At 37.1% G+C, this 19,835-nt stretch overlaps 1 protein-coding gene across 1 annotated transcript in view; it reads left to right on the top strand.

Moving 5' to 3' along the window:
- aff2 (AF4/FMR2 family, member 2) overlaps nucleotides 1-19,835 on the top strand; it is a 193,505-nt gene that overhangs the window by 118,353 nt on the left and 55,317 nt on the right. The window contains 4 exon segments of the mRNA XM_043257772.1: nucleotides 1,552-1,638; nucleotides 3,418-3,451; nucleotides 3,657-3,711; nucleotides 16,543-16,594. Of these exon segments, the coding sequence (XP_043113707.1) occupies nucleotides 1,552-1,638; nucleotides 3,418-3,451; nucleotides 3,657-3,711; nucleotides 16,543-16,594 (228 nt within the window).

Raw genomic sequence — 19,835 nt, 5'->3', positions numbered from 1 at the left:
GTAACTTTTAGATTGTGAGGTCTGTTCTGCTCAAGTTCACACAGGTGTTCTAGCAGACGAAGCACGTGAACAGAATCTCATTAACTTTCAACATGATCCACTAAAGTACATATATATATACACACACACACACACACACACACACACACACACACACATATATATATATATATATATATATATATATATATATATATATATATATATATGAGATGAGTTTGTTTCTTTAAAAGAAGCATAACATCACTTGCTCATCAATGGATTCCTCTGAAGTGAATGGGTGCCATCAAAAAAACGAGAGTCCAAACAGCTGATAAAGACATCAATACTTTACAAGTAATCCACATGAATCCAGTAATTTATAACTTCTAAAATGGAATGAATAATCTTTGTTAGTAAGAAACAAATCCATTAAAGTACATTATAATGCCTTCTCCAGCAAAACAACTACATTTTTCCCCTCACATAAAAATCCAAAACATATCCGGTCAGAACTAAGCAGTATTTGATCTATTTATTTCTCCCCTGATTCAGGCAAGACGTTTTCACTGAAGGAAGCAAAATTATGGATTATACTTCGTCCAGAAGCAACAGTCAAAATGCCTGGATGTGTTTCTTATTGTGATGTTTTTATCAGCCGTTGGACTCTCATTCTCACCAGTTCACTTCAGCGGTGAACACATTGTTGAGGAAAAGCTGAATATCTCCAAAATTTGTGTGTGTGTGTGAACTGTTCCTTTAAGTATAACTTAAACAATTCTCGAGACCACCAAATCATTGCAAACGAAGATAAAGGATCATGAATAGGAGGGGTTAAAGGAAAATGCATAGCTCATATTTAGTATGTAATATGAACGTAGCGGTATGCTAACATTTCAAGTACACTAAAGGTTGTCAGAACACAATGTTTCCCGTCTGAACGCAGATAAGTGTGGGATGTATAGCTGAGCTGTCCGAGAAGCTGTAAGAGTAAACAGTCTCTGATTCGGCCTGCTCGTGTTTGGATAACCTTGTTTGGCTCCAGGAGCAACGCTCCGTTGCTTTTAATAAATTTCATTTGCAACTCAAAGCTTCCACCGCCGTGCCTCGCCCCCACTGAAGCTCAGAGAAATGAATGGATTTTGTGTGCGTTTTTCTGGAATGCAATAACACGGGGTTTTCTTGGGAGAGAGCGCGCTGGAGATTTCACAGTATTCCTGCGCGCGTCGTCATTAGGCGAGACGGCGGCCCCCTAGAAAGAAAGTTTAACGAATAAGCTCTCTTCCGAGGGATTGTCTGCAATCGTTTGCCGTCGTCGTTTTTCGGTGTCACTTCTGATAATTGAACGAGACGTTCGTTTATGTACTTGCGCTCTTAGAACGCATTCATCACCGCGATGATAACTGATCAAATCGTTCGGCTTGCTTTATTTATCTTCTCTTCCCTTCTGCATCTCTGATTATGAATCTTTGCTCAGGTGCTGCTGATTCATTCGATCAACGAGCACGTCATTTATCAATCTCTTCATCTGGCTGTGCTATTATGATGAGTATTATTGTGTTATTGCTGTAGGAGATGACCCACTCCTGGCCTCCTCCTCTCACTGCCATCCACACACCAGGCAAAGCTGAACAAACCAAGTTTCCCATCCCTTCAAAGGTGGGCTGTTTCTCTTTCTCTCTCCCTCTGTGCCTTTGAACTATTTATGCTAAATGGAAATCAGCATTACAGCGCATTAGTCAACAGTTAATACGGAGTATCATGACAAAAACACAAAAATACATACTAATATGAAGTAATATAGTCATTTACAAATTAGTTTTAAATACTGTCATTAATACGTCAGTTATAGTGCATGTATTAAGAATCGAATTGAAGAGCGCAGTGCATTCTGGGATTTAGGGGCATATGCTCTGTTTTAAGATCAAACCATTCGCATTTAAAATGCGTTTTAAAATGTTTTTAAAATATTGCTTTTAAATACATTGATCACATTTAGGTCATTGCATACTGAGTCCGAAAAGAGTAAAAGAGTTCGTTTTTCTGCGTCCACAGCAAGCATTTTAATGCTAAAATATGATGAATATGAAAAAAAAACGCATTCAAAGTCCCCAGCAATAGGTTAACATACATGCACGGTCCAAAAATACTTTTTTTCTTATAATATTCATTTATTTTTAACTTATTTGCTTAACGACTCCCAGTGCTGCTTTAGGTACAGCGTTACCAAGGAAACCAAAAGGTATATTTAATATTTCAAAAGCGGCACCTAGTGGCAAAGAATGAATTAGCATTTTCATTCAGATCAACGCTAAAAGACCAACAAGTGGGCGGGCGATATGCTAATGTTTCATGTTGGCACGAAACAGCTCGGGATTCGTTTTAATGATTCAGAGTCGACTCCTTCTTTTGAGATACAGTAACTTTATTCACGGTGCACTTTCATATTTAAAACTCTGCAGGATGGTTTTATTCATTAGAGGTGTTACACCATGCATGAAAGCTCATGTTTTAAGATCCACAATAGAGACGCATTAAGGTGTCCTTGTTACACTTTACATGTACTATTATAATAAAAAATAAATCATGCATAAGTAACCAAAAGCCAAATCCTAATCTTAACCCTAACCATTGAGTAAGTGCATGCAGTTAATATTATTATTCAATAATTAATTATATAATTACACTTTAACAAGGGCCGAATTATTTATAGCTTAATTCTCTAGCTTTATCAGTACTTTTTATTTTCATATTTAATAGTCATCATTCAATGTGTTTTTTTTTTTTCTTTGCCCACGCTAACTCTTTATACTCGGGGGAATTCTGATAAAAATCCTAAAACAAAAGTTGTTCTTGATTTTTCTGAGCAGACTTTCGGCTCTTGTCTTGACATCGGTTTATCATTATCATTTGACAGACGTCCTGAGATGAGCAATGATCTACTAGAAAACAGGTTAAACAGTTTCATCGCATTTACAGTATTCTTTCCTTTAAAAATACTACTACAGAGAGGACTTTGGAACGATATTTTAAATTGAAATCACAAGCCTGTTGAAAACCATCCTGCGAGTAACTACTCGACTTTTCCTTTCAAATCCCACGATGCTCTTTTTTTCTTTGCTTTGGCGTCCGCTATTTGTCTGTTAATAGGACATGGTCTGAATCTCACGAGTTGGCATGGATGACACGCTAATAATACTCTGACTCTATAAATCCATCTGTAATGGTGACATCGGCGAGCGCAGACGTCTCTCTTTCGCACCGCTCACCCGCTCGAGTGTGCTTTGCGTCCCTGCTCTAATTGCATTAGCGTAAAATCAATTAAACTATCAGCAGAACTATTTCTCATCCATAGCCGCTCCATAAGAGTTAACGCACAGATTTTTATTTTTTGTTGCAATCGGATGTTGTTACCATGTATTTTTTTTTTTTCTGCAGGATTCCCAGCATGTGACCTCAGGATACAACGGGAGTAAGGAACATTTTGCTTCTACATGTCACATTTTAGCTTAACATCAAGCAGTGCTGGAAAAAAAGCAATACAAGTCGGATTTACAATAAAGAATATCGCAGGAATGCTGTGTTATTGACACATCGTATTCCGTGCCAGATTGCTGGTATTTGGACGCGTGCAGTCAAACCTGTTCTCTAATATTTCCATGAAATTCTTTTCACAGAACGCTGCAATATTTCCAGTAACAAGCCTGCAACCAAGTCGGTACCGCAGAAGTCGTGAGTATTCATTTGATGAATTATTTGATGGAGTACCCCTGGGTGGAAAGATAGTGAGAGAGAGAGAGAGAGAGAGAGAGAGAGAGAGTGTGAGTGTGTATTCATAGTCTTTGCTTTGTTCCCGTGTAAAACATTTCCCAGTGAGACACGTCTGGTCAATTCCCAGCTGAGAGAACAAGGCAGTCTTCACCAACAAACATTACAATTGGTGGCCCTTTACTTTAACCCTTTCGTAGACTTCCTCTGACATATTTAACAACACTTTTTCCAATGTCTACAATATGGCATCGACCGAAGAGGACACAATGTAATTCCACTCTTTTGTCTAGCATTTCTACTAGCATCGTATTTAGCATTTAGCAGCATAACAGCCTGGTACAATCTCGTGCTTTTTTTTTTAACGTTTACTTTGTTGATAGCAGTTAATTTTAGTCTGTATTTTTATAGTATATATTTCTTACAGTGGCCAGATTTAGGTCAGTTAATTAGAATATTTGCTGTGAATAGCGAAGGAGCAAATTGAACTTGAGTGGTGCCGAAATCTGTTAGAACCTCTTCAAAAGCATGTTTCTAAACAGCTATGACAAAGTCAAACAAATGAAAGTGTGTGTGTCAGTTTGGAGAGGCAGGGATGGGGTGATACTGCAAACAATAGCTGGAGGAATGCTGCATTGTTTACTCGTGGAAGCCACTTAAAGGCTGCAGTTATCTGCTGATCTGGCCCCAGTCTCTGATATGTCATTTTCTTTTCATTCCTGAGACCCAGAGCAAGCCTTGAGCGCCGCTCTTCGTGTTTACTGCATGCCGTTCACATATCCCATTGTCTTCTTACACTGCTTCATTATTCCTTTGCCGCTGCTCAGAATCACATCGCCTGTATTCCTCTCAATTATGTGCCAGATATTTGAAAGGTCTTAAATGATTTAACCAGTCCAAATGTTTAGGGATGCAGCCCTCGGGGTAAGAACATTTATGTCAATACCGGCTTTGTCCTCGAGAGCTGAGTGCATGAACTTGGGCTGAATGTTTGAATTGTAGTGAAGGCAGAAATGAATATCGGGAAATATCGTGCTGACAGAAATGTTACGTGATATTGAACAGTCTTTGCATTGCTGAATGTCAGAGGGGGGCAACGAATGAGAAAACTGGTCTGCCGCCTTTGTGCCGTTGGTATAAAAACGAAACGCTTTAATAAACACAATCACAAATTAGATTGTTTTCCGTCAAGTCAAAATGTATTTAATTGCAATACTTAAACCTAAAAATAATTCACTTAACCTTACATCATTCCACACCCCCGTATGAGTTTATTTCTCCTGCTGAACACAAAGGAAGATATTTTGAAGAGTGTGGGCAACTAAACAGTTGCTGGTCCCTATAGAGTTCCATAATATTTCTTAATACTGAGGTCAAATGGTGACCAGCAACTGTTTAACAAAACACACACATCTGTGTTACAAAACGGTAACCAACGACTGCTGAATTAGAATCTTGCCAACCAAACATTTGCTGGTCTTTATCCACTTCCATAGCATTTCATACAATGGGGGTCAATAGGGATCAGCAGCTATTGGTCCATATTGCACAGCATTTCAGGTCAATTGTGACCATCAATTGTTTGGTTTCTAACATTCTTTGGAACAAAATTGGGACCAGATGCTGTTGACATCCATAGAATGTCGGCAACCAAACAGTTGCTGGTTCTTATCGACTTCCACAGTGTTTCATATTATAGAGGTCAATGGGGACCATAGGGGACCAGCAAGTGTTTTTGGTCCATATTGGTGTCCATGGTATTGTATAGTATGAGGCCAATAACGACCAACAACTGTTGTATTCTACAAAATGGTTTCATACTATGGAGGTCAATGGGGACCAGCAAATCTTTGGTACTCACCATTTTATGGAAGATAATGGGAACCAACAACTGATTACCAAAGTTTCCGATCCCCTTTGACTTCCATAATTTTTTATAGCATTGAGCAAGTGCTTTTGATCCGTATTGACTTTAATTGTATTTCATAGTATTGAGGTCAATGAGGATTAGCAACTGTTAAGTCATATTTGCCAGTCACCATTAACATCCATAGTGTTTCATACTATAGAGGTTAATGGGGACCATTGCGGACCAGCAAGTGTTTTTGGTCCATATTGACTTCCATAGTATTTTATAGTATGAGGTCAATTAAGACCAAAACATTCTGTAGAAGTCAACAGTTGCTGGTTCCCCAATTGGGGTTTGCATACTCAAAATATATTTTGTGTTCAGTAGAAGAAAGAAGCTCTCCCTTTAAATTGCATCCACATATGGATTCACAAGGGAGCTTTATAATATTATTTAATTGCTTTTAGATGTTAATATTATGTAACACTCTTCGGCAAGTATTGTTAACTCTTCAAGTCCCATAACCTCAGGCAATAATGTTTCACACTCTACCACACAGATACCTCAAGACTAACATGGAGAATTCGGATATGCCATCTTATAAACCTTTAGCACTTGAATCTCTCCCACTTGAGCCACAATCATCCATTAGGTGGATAGTACAGAGGCTTTAATTTGAAGTTTACCGTGGTGAGGAGTCGTAAAACGGCACTTTTCCTCGGTGGATCGGCCATTTTGTAACCTCCTTGTGAGTGCCGGTGATCAGTGGTGTAATTTACTCTGAGCCTGATATTAGTCACACTCAACTGGCGCTTTTCCCACCGTCTGTGAGAGCACACCAGAGAATATGGGCTAGTGTCAAACACAGACAGGGCCTCAAGCCAAGGATAGCCTCTACTGGTAGATTAGATATTCTCAGTGATGTCGCTCTGCTCACACGTTCTGCTTGAGGATATTATTATGGCGTTATGTTCCACTATGGAATATTGGATTTATGACAATCTGTGCGTTTTATTTTGACCAGTACCTTCCCTTAAGGTAACACACTACAGGCAAAGCAAATGTTTTTTCATGCACTGGTCAATTTTGAGATTTTAAGCTATTTTGCTTTCATAACCTGACTTCGTTTAGACTAGTGGAAAGAAAGTACACGTTTAAGCGGTTATCTTATTACCCTTTATCTAGTTGCTCTGTAGTTTAAAGAAAACTCTACTTTGTAAAAAAAAAAAAAAAAAAATAGGTTCAATTTCCAACTCCCCCGAGCTGAGTTTTATCGTTTTTGAATCCATTCAGCCAATCTCTGGGTCTTGAGATAGCACTTTTATCATAGCTTAGCATAGATCATTGAATCTCATTAGACCAGAATCATCTTGTTTAAAAGTGACCAAAGAGTTTGAATATTTTTCCTATTTAAAATCATTATTCAAAATATCTTCTTTTTTGCTCAGCTGAAACTACGGTGAGACATTTTTTATCTGTATTTAGAGAGAGTTTTCATTCAGCTGATTGTCAGACAGTACACAAAAGCCTGCCTGATTACTCCTTCATTAAATAGGCACATTATACAGCATTCATCTCACATGAAGTCAACTCAGGGAGTCATCAAACTGTAATTGATTAGGCTTAATTAGTCATCAGAAGGAAGGGCAGAGGAGAGCGATAAGTGCTCTCTTCATGATGGAAATGGTTGCGGATGGTCTTCAGCTTTGGTTTATAATGATGCCAAGATGCTTTGAACTACTGCAGCCTCAAAGTCAGAGGTTTTTCAGACAGTCTTTGCCAGCATCCAGATCTGTGTTAAGACTAAGAGCCCTGTGGCAAACATTCTTAGACAAGGAAAAGGATGAACTCATTTTAAACCATTCCATAGAAGAGCAAATGACAAAATATCATTAATGTACTATCATTCACATTTTTTGTGGTCAGTAACCGTTTTATTGAGCAAGACGCATTACCAACTGACCAAAAGTGGTAGTAAAGCCAATATAATCATTAAAGTGGCAATAAAATCATTCAAATAAACCACGCTCTTTTGAATGTAAAAATGCATCATGAATTCCATAAAAAAAGCAGTACAATTGTTTCCATAAAAAAGTGTTTATCGAGATGCATATCAGCATAATAAATTAATATATAAATACTGAAGGATTATGTTACACTGAAGACTGGCGTAATGCAGAAATTCCAAGAATAATTATTCATTATTTGATTTAGTTATAGTTTATTATTATTATTATTATTATTATTATTATATAAAAATAAATCCAGTAAGGATCTTAAAACATGCAAACATTGACTGGATTATAGAATAGAATAGAATAGAATAGAATAGAATAGACCATCATGCTCAGATTCTGTAATCCAGATACTCAGACTCAAACATGTATTTTTCTTCATCTAAATTAAATGTACAGCATCTTATTTGTCAATTTTGCTTTTAAAATTTGTGTCTGTTTTTATTTCAAAAGTCAAAATTAATAAGAACCTTCTGATCTAACGGAGAATTAATAATTAAAACAGTCGATCTAAGTGAACTGTGGAAGAACTACTTTTAAGCAATACAGTGTTCCTCTGGGATGATCACACACTGAAAAGACATCAGTAACACTTCATATTAGGGAACACTTATTCACTATTAAATATGACCTCAATGAATTTCTAATTTGCTGCTAATTAATATTTAGTAAGGTAGTTATTGAGTTTAGGTATTGGGTAGGATTAGGCATATAAAATAAGGTCATGAAGAATAAGGCATTAATGTGCTTAATTATTACTAATTTTCGTGTCGTACGGCTGCTAATAAGCAACTAGTTAAGAGACCCTAAAATAAAGACATCTGTTATTTATTGATGATGTGACACGGTTAACAGGTTTGATTGAAGCCGTGTTTCTTCATATAAAACACTCCTGATGTCTTCATGTCCAAGCATACATTTGAATTCACAGCATGCAAGGGCTTTCTTTTATCCTTTTTAGACAGCACTTCTGAAAGACTATGACATTCCCTCAGCGGTGAAGATAAACACAGACAACAGAATCCCTGCTCTTGAGGAGAAAAGAGAGGGAACCCAGACGCGAGGTGGGGGGAGGTGCTTTTTCATCACAAACATTAACATAGACTCTTGATGTGACACTCCAGTCAGCTCTGAATCTGAGTCGGAAGTGGCTCCGGGCCAAAGTAAATAACCCGCTGGACAGAGCGAGATAGAACAGGGGAGGTTGTGTGAGGATGAATGGGACAGGCTGGAGGTGGAAGCAGCCCTCCGGAGCGCTCGTCCATCAGGGGCTCCTTAATCAAAGTTTTCCTAGGGTGGAGGACGGGAGGAGAGGGGTGTCGCCTTTGCACTTCCCACTGCTATGTGTGCTTTTCCACCCCCAACAGTTTTCTCCTTTTCTTTTTTTTTTCTCCTGTTCAATCGCAGCGTGTTTCACTCTGTGCGTTCAGTCCAACAGTGAGGACTGTTTCAGCAGCAGCTGAGATGGCAGTAATTCCTGTAATTAATTCTGAGTCATCTGTGTAGTAATTATTATTTGTATTATTTTCGTACAATACTTTTACCTTGGCTGCAGGTTTAGAAAAAAAAATTGTTAAACTTAAAAATAAAACTCTGTTTAATGATTCATGGGGATTAATTCATGTGTAAAAAAAATATGGATGGATAGATTTATTTATTTACTGATTGATTGATTGATTGATTGATTGATTAATGTACACTCTTTTTATTAATTTATGGGAATTAATTAATGTGAAGACTCTGGAGAACTGTATTCATTCATTCATTCATTCATTCATGTATTTATTTATGTCCACTCTTTTTAATAATTTATGAGGATTATTTCATGGGAATCAGTGTTTGTTTATTTGTTTGTTTGTTTTTGTATGTATTTTATTTATGCCCATGGCACCTGACAGATATCATTATTGACAATGTGCTTGGAGGGTTGGATGCTTGGAGAATGAGGATTGATTATGTTTACATAGATGTTTTATTAATTATATTCCATAAAAAGTCAGTGCACTGGTAGTAACAGATGGTAAAACCATGGTACTGGTTGTTTCCTATGGTACTAAATGCATTTATATATTACACTGAAGTACTTCAAGGAATGTGGATGGCTTTGTTAAGAGTGGTATTACCGTAGTACTTTTTGTAAGTCTGGCCTGGTGCGGATGTTTGTGACAGTTGGGTAGCAGTAGCAGCGTTTGGGACCTTCTCTCTTGAGTTGCTTTGGAGACGTGCGTGGTGTTGACAGAACTGGAGCGCGGCTGAGTCTCAGGGCAGTGCAGGCGTGCTCTCGTCTTCCCAGGAAAAAACACAATGTGTTTATTTACTGCCGAGCAAGTCCAAGTGCATTTTCATGTACTTGCCTGTGATTGAAACGGCGACTCGGTGTGGATTTTTTTTATAAGGCCTGGATTTCCAATGGGGCTACAGTAAACAGCTTTACCAGGAGCGGGTTCCTCAGGGACCCTCAGGAAGTGATGGAAACGTTCTTCTATCAGGCCGCTGAAGGAAACGCAAATATGCCGGAGCGTGTGTGAATGTCAGGAGAAATGCCCTCTTTTTGTGCTTCACCCTCAGCGTATTAACAGTTTCTCACTTTAAACAAGGTGCCTCGCCATAAAGCTAACAGATAGGGGTCATTGTTCGTGTAAGGGGAGAGATTTTGTTTATTGTTCTATTAAGAACTATACTGCCCTCAAACTCAATATAAAATCCTGTCATAAACTTACATTTATTGCCCTCTGTTAGCAATATTCATGCATATATGTACTCTTAGCGCTGCCAGATCAGCTCCCTGTTCACCTCCAAATATTAATTCCAGCATGCCAATGTTGACATGGAGTACGAGGGTGACAGTCGCCCACCCTGTTGTTACCCGATTCCTCTCCTCCTCCCCCCACATCTGGTCGCCTGGCAGCTCGCTGGAGAAAAGGCTTCTATTGTGGAGCTGTCAAAGCGCTAAGCTAAGTGGGCTAAGGGAAAGCTCTCCTTAACAAAGGAGCCTGTCACCATCAAATAACAACAAGAAGAGAGAACCCAGAGGGACACTCTTAAATGGCAATTTGGCACCTACGGTGGTCGCTGTAAAAAAAAAATAACCAGAGACACATCTAATAATAGTAGTTATGGGGAGAGAGGAGGATGCTGAGAATCTGGGGGAGTGAGGGGTTATTATAGAGGTGTGCGAACCAGGAAAACTGGATCAGTACACTGTCTTTAAAGTGACGAGCTGTCCTGATGAATGAAGTCACAGAGTCAAGAAGAAGGTCAGGGCATGGATTTGCTACTGCACCAGTCAAAGGTGTTGGAACACTTTTTGATGGCATACGCATGGACTGTTTTCTGATCGTCAATATGTGTGATGCATCCCAACAGAAAATGATGTTCCGTGAAAGTTCCCATGATGCTAAAATAAGTGCTTTTGAGGAAGACATTGTTTTTTGGTTTGGTAACAGTTTCCTGGTAATTCATTTTCAAAAGTTCTACTTTCTCTTTGAGTAAATAGATATTCTTGAGCGCACTTTTATATTTTGTTTAGGTCATATTTACATTTTCTGGAGATAATATGATCGTTTGATATCCTCCAAGTCAATGGAATCAGTGTTCAGACAAAACAATTGCAAGACAAGGACATCAAATAGCATCCAAGCATCAGAACAAATTTCAATTTGATCTTAACTAGCCATGGAAACAGCATTTTCACTAGGAAACAGCATTTTCACTAGGACAGTGAACATAAAATGCATCCGATGAGTGAAAGATGGTCCAGTACACTGTTTAACAGCTCACAACCAGCAAAATCATTACTGTCCATTTCTTAAGATTCCTCATCCACCAGTATTTTGGGGAGTCCAATCCCGCTCCTAGAGAGCCAGTGTCCTGCAGAATTTAGCTCCCAGCACATTTGCCTGGAAGTTTTTAGCGATCCTGAAGCTCTTGATTTTCAGGGATGCGTTTCCCAAAAGTAAATGGATGCAAGTTACATCATTAACAATAGAGTTCAGTGGAACTAAGCACATACTGATTTTACCAAGTGCATCTTCGTTGATCCTGGAGCAACACAATTACCAAATCAGATGTAGACTAACAATCAGTGTTTGTGCTTGCACATCAGTGTCTATCATTTGCTCTGATGAATACTCATAGTTAGGGTTAGATTTAGGTGTAAGGAAACTAAATTTTTATCAGGGGCAACAAAACATCTCATCAAACTCAGGACATGCGTGGAACTGACAACCATAGTTACCCAACAATGCTTTTGGAAAATGCACGCTAGGTTGAATTGGAGCTAAACTCTGGAGGGCAGGAGCTCTCCAAGCAGCTGGACCGACCACCCCTGATCAAGATAATGAACACTTGATAATTCCATATCCTTTCATCAAAATGATGACCCCCAACACCTCAATCTTGGAATTACTGCAGAGAGAGGCAAAATGCTAGCAAACATCTGTATTATTTGGTCAAATTCAGATTTTTCAGAAATGCTTTTATTGTACAGGACTTAAAACCCAAGACATCCTTGAAATTTCTTGAATACTGCCTGCAATGACAGTAAAGGCACAAGAGATTTAATTGAGGTACGTTATTCTCAGAGAGATCTTTACTGGCACTGTCACCTTGTTGTTGCTCACTGGTATCTAGACCTTAAGCTTTTTAAATGATTGTTAAATGTGCTTTACACAAAGTTGGAATTGAATTGAACATCGCTACAAGGCTTTTGTGATCATAATTGGCATTTCTGTCAATGCACTTGATTCCCCCTGGAGTTTCACATTAGTCATCCATTTGCCTATCAGGTAGCTGGCAGGCAGCTATGGAGACAAGTAGCAGGTGCCTCACAATTTGCAGGATCCCTCTGTGCAACACGCCAAATTTTAGTAATGACCAGCGAGAGTTCCACTCTCACAATTAGGGGAGCATAGCTGGCGTACAGCCCAGAGCCGACCCATGAGACCCTAGAGTCCAGAGCCTAGCAGTGATGTGGCACAAGTCTGTTACTGCAAACTACATGACCCTCTCTCTATGGAATGTCCGCTCTGCCCTCCAAAACATCTGTCTGCTTTGCCCGAATATCATTGAAGTCGAGAAAGACACACCAATCTGACCTTAAGTTTGAATCGCCTTTTTCCAGTGCTTTTGGGTATAGCTTTCTTCTTTTAAATGAGCTATTGTCTTCGAGATGACCATTTATCATTTGTCAGCTTAACACATTTTTAAGGTCACTGTGTCCAATGCATAAATGCATTTAAAGTAGGGTTTATTTTTTTCTATAGGGGCTTTTGCACCAGTGGAACCTTTTCATACAGAAGTTCATAAAACTATTGGAGGAAGTTCTCATTCTGGAACTGTCAATGGTTTCAGTCTACCTGGTCTCATGGCTTAATCCCTGGATATTTCAATTCTGAATGTACCTAAAGCCACATAATAAAAACACGGCAATACGTGCCTATAATAACATAATAAAAATATACCAGGGTTCACGTATTGAACCTGTGTTCTAGTGCCACTCTGCAACAAAACATGCAGTAAGATACATAAAAATAGTGTTGCAGAAAATGTTGTGGTACGTTTACATTCCATCTCCGTTATCACAAAGCCCACGATACACAACAAAAGCAACTCTGATCACAGCGTTTCCCGCTGACAGGTTGAATGCAACCAGGAAAATGGCCCGAGGGAGAAATTGGTTCTTTAGGAGCCACCCTGCGGGCTAGTTCCTATAACTATATGCAGTGCAAAAGTGCCTTATCCTAAACTCTGAGCATACTTTTTTGGTGAACTTTTAGCTCCAATGGTTTCTTAGTAATGTACTGTGGAAATATGCATATGTGAACAGACTGTTTGTGTGGGGGAAGACATCAAAAACATGGAGAATTATGTACTTGGCTGAAATGTACACCAGAATTCTGGAATAGATTTGGCTCATACCATTTTGAGTCCTTCAGACCCATTGAAGCTGTACAGTAATGAGTGGTGACACTGGGAAAAAGCACACCAGCTTTTCTTTCACTTTTCATGTGCTAACAGTTAGAAAGTTTAAAGGTTTTGTTTTCCTTGGCCTTGGTTTTACTTTGATGGCCAGCTGTTCATTTACACTAATTCCTAAGCTCTCTGAAGTGTTTAAAGCAATTAAAGTTATTTGAGTGAGAACACATTGTTAAGGATATTGTGTAACAGTATAGCTTTAGGACCAATTCTCTATATTAACTAGTTGCTTATTAACAAGCCTATTTATATCATATTGTCTGTTTATTGTACATATTCTGTATCCCTAATCATATCCAATACCTAAACTTAACAACTACCTTACTAGCTATTAATAAGCGGCAAATTGGGAGTTTTTTAGGAAAACGCCACAGTTAATGTTTTGTTAGTGGTGATAAGTAGACCTGAAAGCAAAATCAGGCCAAAGAATCAATAACCTGATCATGAGGGCTGTTTCGAGCTCCTGAACAACCCCTTGTATCTAATCCACAGGGCTGTTATTGTGCATGTTTAGCAATGGGCTTCCATGGAAAAGTTTTTAATATTTTTTTCTCAAGCTGCTGTCAACTCTTTTTGAACTGAGGTTTTAGCCATTATATCTGTTTATCTTGTGCCCTGGGTCCTTTCCTCCAGTAAATCACCTGCCATGTATATGGATATACAAATAAACCCTGGACCAGTCGATGGGAAAAGTAATGGCAAGGCAATATAAGTAGTTTATTACATAATGGGTTATCTTTTAATCCACCTCCTACGTCTGGACAGATTTACTGTCCATTAGCATGATGCCGTCAACACACAATGTCTGAAAACAACATGTTACAGCAAGGACATCCCATGTAAGTCAACGTATCTGATCTACAGTAGGGATGAAAGATGACTTGACAGATCTAAACATCAATGAAGCTTTAAAGGAAAGTTCTGGAGTTCCCACCGCCCTCATTTTGCAAAGAAAGAAAGAAATCTTTCGATTCCTTGTGGTGTTCCCATTTGACTAGAATTACACCAGGGTGAAGTCAGATGCCTTTGGTGTTAACCAGAAACCACCACACCTAAACATCATTGAAGTTTACTGGAACGTTCTGGAGGTCACGGTATTGCTGGGATTTTACCGTCTTGCAAAAAAAAAAAATGAAGATTTTCGCCATGTGGTGTTCCCATATTCCTACAGTTACCAGGATGATGTCACACTACTGCCATCTTAAAGGGACAGTTCCCCCAAAAAGGATTCTGCCATCCTTTACTCACCCCCATGTTGTTAGGAACTGTATGACTTTTGTACTTGTGTTGAATACAAAAGACAATCATTTTAAGAATGCTAGATGACATACTTTTTTCATACTTGACATTTTTTTTTAAGTATAAAAGTCAATGCAACTAGCCACTGTTTGGTACCATGAGGGTACCACATTATGAAATACTTATGAAACTTATGAAACTTTAATTTTGGAACCAATTATCACTATTAACCTTATTGGCATATACATAACAACTACCTTACTAACTTAAAAAGCAGCAATGTTTGAGTTTATTGTGGCAAATGTCATTGTTTATAGTCTCTTAATAATGAGAATTGGTCCCCAAACTAAAATCGTCTGTAACACTTATTCACAATTAACTACAACTGTTAACTCAGTAAATTTCTAATTTAAATAGATAGTTCTTAAGTTTAGGTATTAGGTAGGATTAAGGATGTAGAATAAGGTCATGTAGAATAAGGCATCAATATGCACTTAATTACTTGTAATAAATGGCTAATATTGTAATAATATGCATGCTAATAAGCAAATAGTAAAGAGACCCTAAAACAAAGTGTTACCAAGTTCTTTTTGGTTGTACTATTTCTTTAATCACAATTGCCCAAATCATTATTAAAGGTCACTAGAAAGTTTGCAAAGTGCTAATTAGGTTTCCTTCTTTCTATCTTCTTAATTACAGTGTTGATAGTCAAATATATATTTGCCCTTTTCTGTCCTGTCCAACACATCCTTGTGTTTATAGATGTATAATATGTATTTCTGAATATTTTGTGTCAGAAAGGCTAATTGTTGGTGTCAGTAGCTTCTTCTAATGGGACATCACTCCTCATGTTTTTAGTGAAACAGATGTGCCTGAGAAGAAGGCTCTACAGCTTCCCACAATCAATCAGTCTGGTTCATGGAAAAACGCTCTTTTGCTTTTTTTTTTTTTTTGTTCTGCTAGTCTTTGTTATTCTTTGCTCATGTTTATTCTTTCCTGTACTGATGATCATTTTATCTGTACGAAATATACAGTGTTGCACACTCTGTGATCTTGAGGCATATGCATGATCTCTACCTGCTATTCATCTGTTAGCAGAAACGGTGCTCTCAAAAGCACCTGGTTTTCTATGTAGGTCTTTCTCGGCATCTGTTAGATATTACCAGGGTAATGACTGGTAGTTTTGTTCAAAGTCCTTCTCAATCTACAGTCCTGCACGACAGCTTAGGTCATAGAAAACTAAACCATAAACACATTTTGTTCTTATAAAGGGCTTTTATTGTTTCAGTTTTAGGGGAACATTCGTCTGTTTGTCTTTATTTCATGGCTGTGGTGTGTTCTGCTGGCAATCAGGCCTTGAAAGAGTGTCGATACAGACAAGGCCCTCCGGATGATCTCATTATTTTCATATAACACTGTGTTCTGTCTATCTATCTATCTATCTATCTATCTATCTATCTATCTATCTATCTATCTATCTATCTATCTATCTATCTATCTATCTATCTATCTATCTATCTATCTACCCATCGTGCTTACTACTATAGTAATTATAGCATTATTTATTTATAATACAACCTATAATATAGGTTCTTCATAACAATTCAGCTAATTAATAAATTATGTATTTATTTTGTTGTTGTTGTCTTCACTTAGAAATATACTCCTTACTTGATTGTTGCGTTATTAAAACCTGGTCGTGTTTATTTTTTGCAGAATGCTTGAAGATGACCTGAAAATTAGCAGCGACGAAGAGGACAACGAACAGGTAACTGATGCTTTCAGACAGACGTAGCTTTGGCCAGTCTGACCTATCTGAATATAGCTATTGTTGAATTGCGCCATAGATCACTTGAGCTTGATGCGCAGTGTCACGCTGGATTATGAATATAATATATATATGTCGTAAGCGTGGGAGACATTGTGTGCTCACGTGGAATGATATACTGCACATGCAGCCGTGTCTCCATAAGTATCAATGCATTAAAGCAAGTTTGTTGCTAATAGTTAACAAGTGTTACCTATTCTAAAGTGTTACCATGCTCACATATAGAGTGTTATATACACTGCACGTACATATATGCATGTAGTTAGAGGCATATGTCCAACACATACATGCATTTCTGTCTGTGTTTGTGAGAGAGAGAGAGATGTGTGTTGAAGTCACATATATAATTTAGGCTTTTTCCCATTTGCAAACTAAACTAAACTAAACTAGAATAAAATAAAATGCCTTATGTAAAAGAAGACAAGAACATTAGGCTTGAAATTTCACTTCCTGTGTATTACGTTAATTAATTGGCAATGCTTTCTGCTTGAGGAACACTTTGCCCTAGAACAGACCAAAGGTTTTAGGGCATTTTACTATATTAATAGTACCAATTTAAAAGCATATTTTAGATTAAATACAAATTAAGCTTGACAAGTTCATGCCGTATGCATGCAAAAGGGCAAACGTACAGCACCTCTTTTTTTTTTTTCCAACAAACTAGCATTATTTTCTGTGGTGACCGAGCATGTCAAAGGCAATGATATAAGCTGAACCGAGATGCCTTGTTCATTTGTAAAAGAATAAAGAAAATTACAGAAAGATCGTCTGTTAGAAGTTGATTAGGGCACAGCTTTTGAAAAACTTGATGGTGTCCTTGAATACTCGATTATAATACAGCAAAGATTGTTAATTATATCTCAGTTTACTTTTTAATAATCTAATGTCTTTTCTCAACCTTCAAATTGAAAAGGATAGTGGTAAATGAATGTGCAAAAAGAGATCATTTGTTATGGATCACTAAATAATGGGGTTTGAGCTGTTTGAGTCCAACAAGCGGAGCAACTTTTCATTAAATGTGTAAAATCCTGGTTAATCAAAAGGATTATCTCACAAATGAACAGAGCCCTGTAGGGATGCTTCCAAACCCATGAAACAAAATAAATACCACCGCATGAAATACTACTACTAGATGTTATGCATATAAGAAAATTGTAATAAACCAAAAAATTGTAAAATAAGAATAAATTAAATTACATTTAAAAGGCTCTTTTTCATTTAAATTGAAGTAAAAATGCTTATCAAGCAACTTTTCATTAAATGTGTTAAAATCCTGGTTAATCAAAAGGATTATATCACAAATGAAGAGAGCAATGCAGAGATGCTTTTACACCCATGACACAAAATAAATACCACCACACAAAACAGTACTATTGTGAGACACTGTGCATATATTAAAATGTTAATAAAATTATAAAATATAATAATAAAGTAAAAATAATATATACAAATAATAAACATATGTATTATGTATCTGTGTGTCTGTGTGTGTGTGTGTGTATATATATATATATATATATATATATATATATATATATATATATATATATATATATATATATATATATGTGTGTATATATATATATATATATATATATATATATATATATATATATATATATATATATATATATATATATATATATATATATATATATATATATATATGTACATATATATATATATATATATATACATAATATTTATTATTATTATTATTATTATATTTTATCTTTATTTTATTTTTATTATTATATTTTATACTTTTATTGATTTTAATATATGCATAGCATCAATATTTATATTATATGCATAACTTTTCACAATATATATTTATAACTGTATATAAAATACAATTTTAAAAAGTAAAAAATTAAAACAGGAAATAAGATCAAATAAAATAAAACATTTAACCTCAAACTGGCCTGTTTTTCACCTAAATTTAAATAAAAATGTTCATCGAGCCTAGCAAGTATCATTATACAGTTGTAACGTACAGTTAAAGGGCTGATGATTTTTCATTGCTTTAGATCCTTCAGACTACACCGAAGGTCTGACTAGCACACATTGATCATGTTTGAAATGGCTTTGGCCCTGTGTGGATTTCAACAAGCACTGTGTTTAACCACTCCATCACACTAAAGTGCGATCCGAATCACTATGGTGACGCCCCCCCCAAAAAACTCCCTCTTTCCTCACATACGTAACCCTTAAAGCGAGTTCCCAAATACCTACGCTCATGACGGAGGTGACCTGAGTTCCCGCGCACGTGTGTTTGTGTGTATTCGAGCGTTCGCATGTCCCTGGCCACGTGTGGGTTTACCTACGCTCGCCACATCCAACAGCAACGGCCCCCAACCACCGTTGCCTAGCAACATCCATCCGCGAGCAGCCTGGAATGAGCCCAAATTCCCCACTGAGAGGGAAACAGCAATAAGAGGGCCTGTGACAGATGATCTGAGTTGTTTCATCTAATACACTGTGAAGATCACTGGCTCCCTCCCTGAATGATAAATGGACTGTACACAGATCAATGGCCGCAGCATTAAACCCAAACCCTGCCCAGGTAGCTGTGTTCATCTGCGGTGCCGGATATCTCAATATATCCCTATTTACCTTGAGAGATTTGATTCTGAAAGTAGCTCTTATGTGCCAGTAAAGCACTCTATGATGCATTCGCTACAGACAGAAGGAGTCACTGCAAACTACATCCCAGACCTAAAAAAAAAAAAAAAAAAAAAAAAACAGCTCGCTGTAGAGGACTGTGAAGATCGGCTCGGGAAAGCGTTTATACTATAAGGCTAGAGCACTTAGCGTATGGACTCCTTTCACAGGTGTTACATAATGTAAAAAATTACAAAATTCGAATTCATTATCAAAGCTTTTATTTTTTAAATTTTTTTCTGAACGTTAATTTGTGTAATTGACAGACTTCGCTAACGAATACCATATAAATATTTTTTATTTTATTTTATTTTATTTTTTATAAAGCGTTTGATAAATACCGTGGATCTTAAAAAATGAAAAAAAAAATAATAATAAAATAAAATAAAAAGAATATTCACAAAGTATGTACAGTATGTATTTATTTATTTAGCGTGCAAATATGAATAAATAATACAAACGATTACTGGAGTTTTTCTTTGCTTTATTTAGTTTGTATCAAGTACCCTGGACTTTT

The sequence above is a fragment of the Puntigrus tetrazona genome, chromosome 14 (genome assembly GCF_018831695.1).
Source record: "Puntigrus tetrazona isolate hp1 chromosome 14, ASM1883169v1, whole genome shotgun sequence".
In the NCBI taxonomy this organism is placed as follows: Eukaryota; Metazoa; Chordata; class Actinopteri; order Cypriniformes; family Cyprinidae; genus Puntigrus; species Puntigrus tetrazona.
Note: the sequence above shows the minus strand (reverse complement) of the source record. Positions and strands in the feature narration are given on the sequence as shown.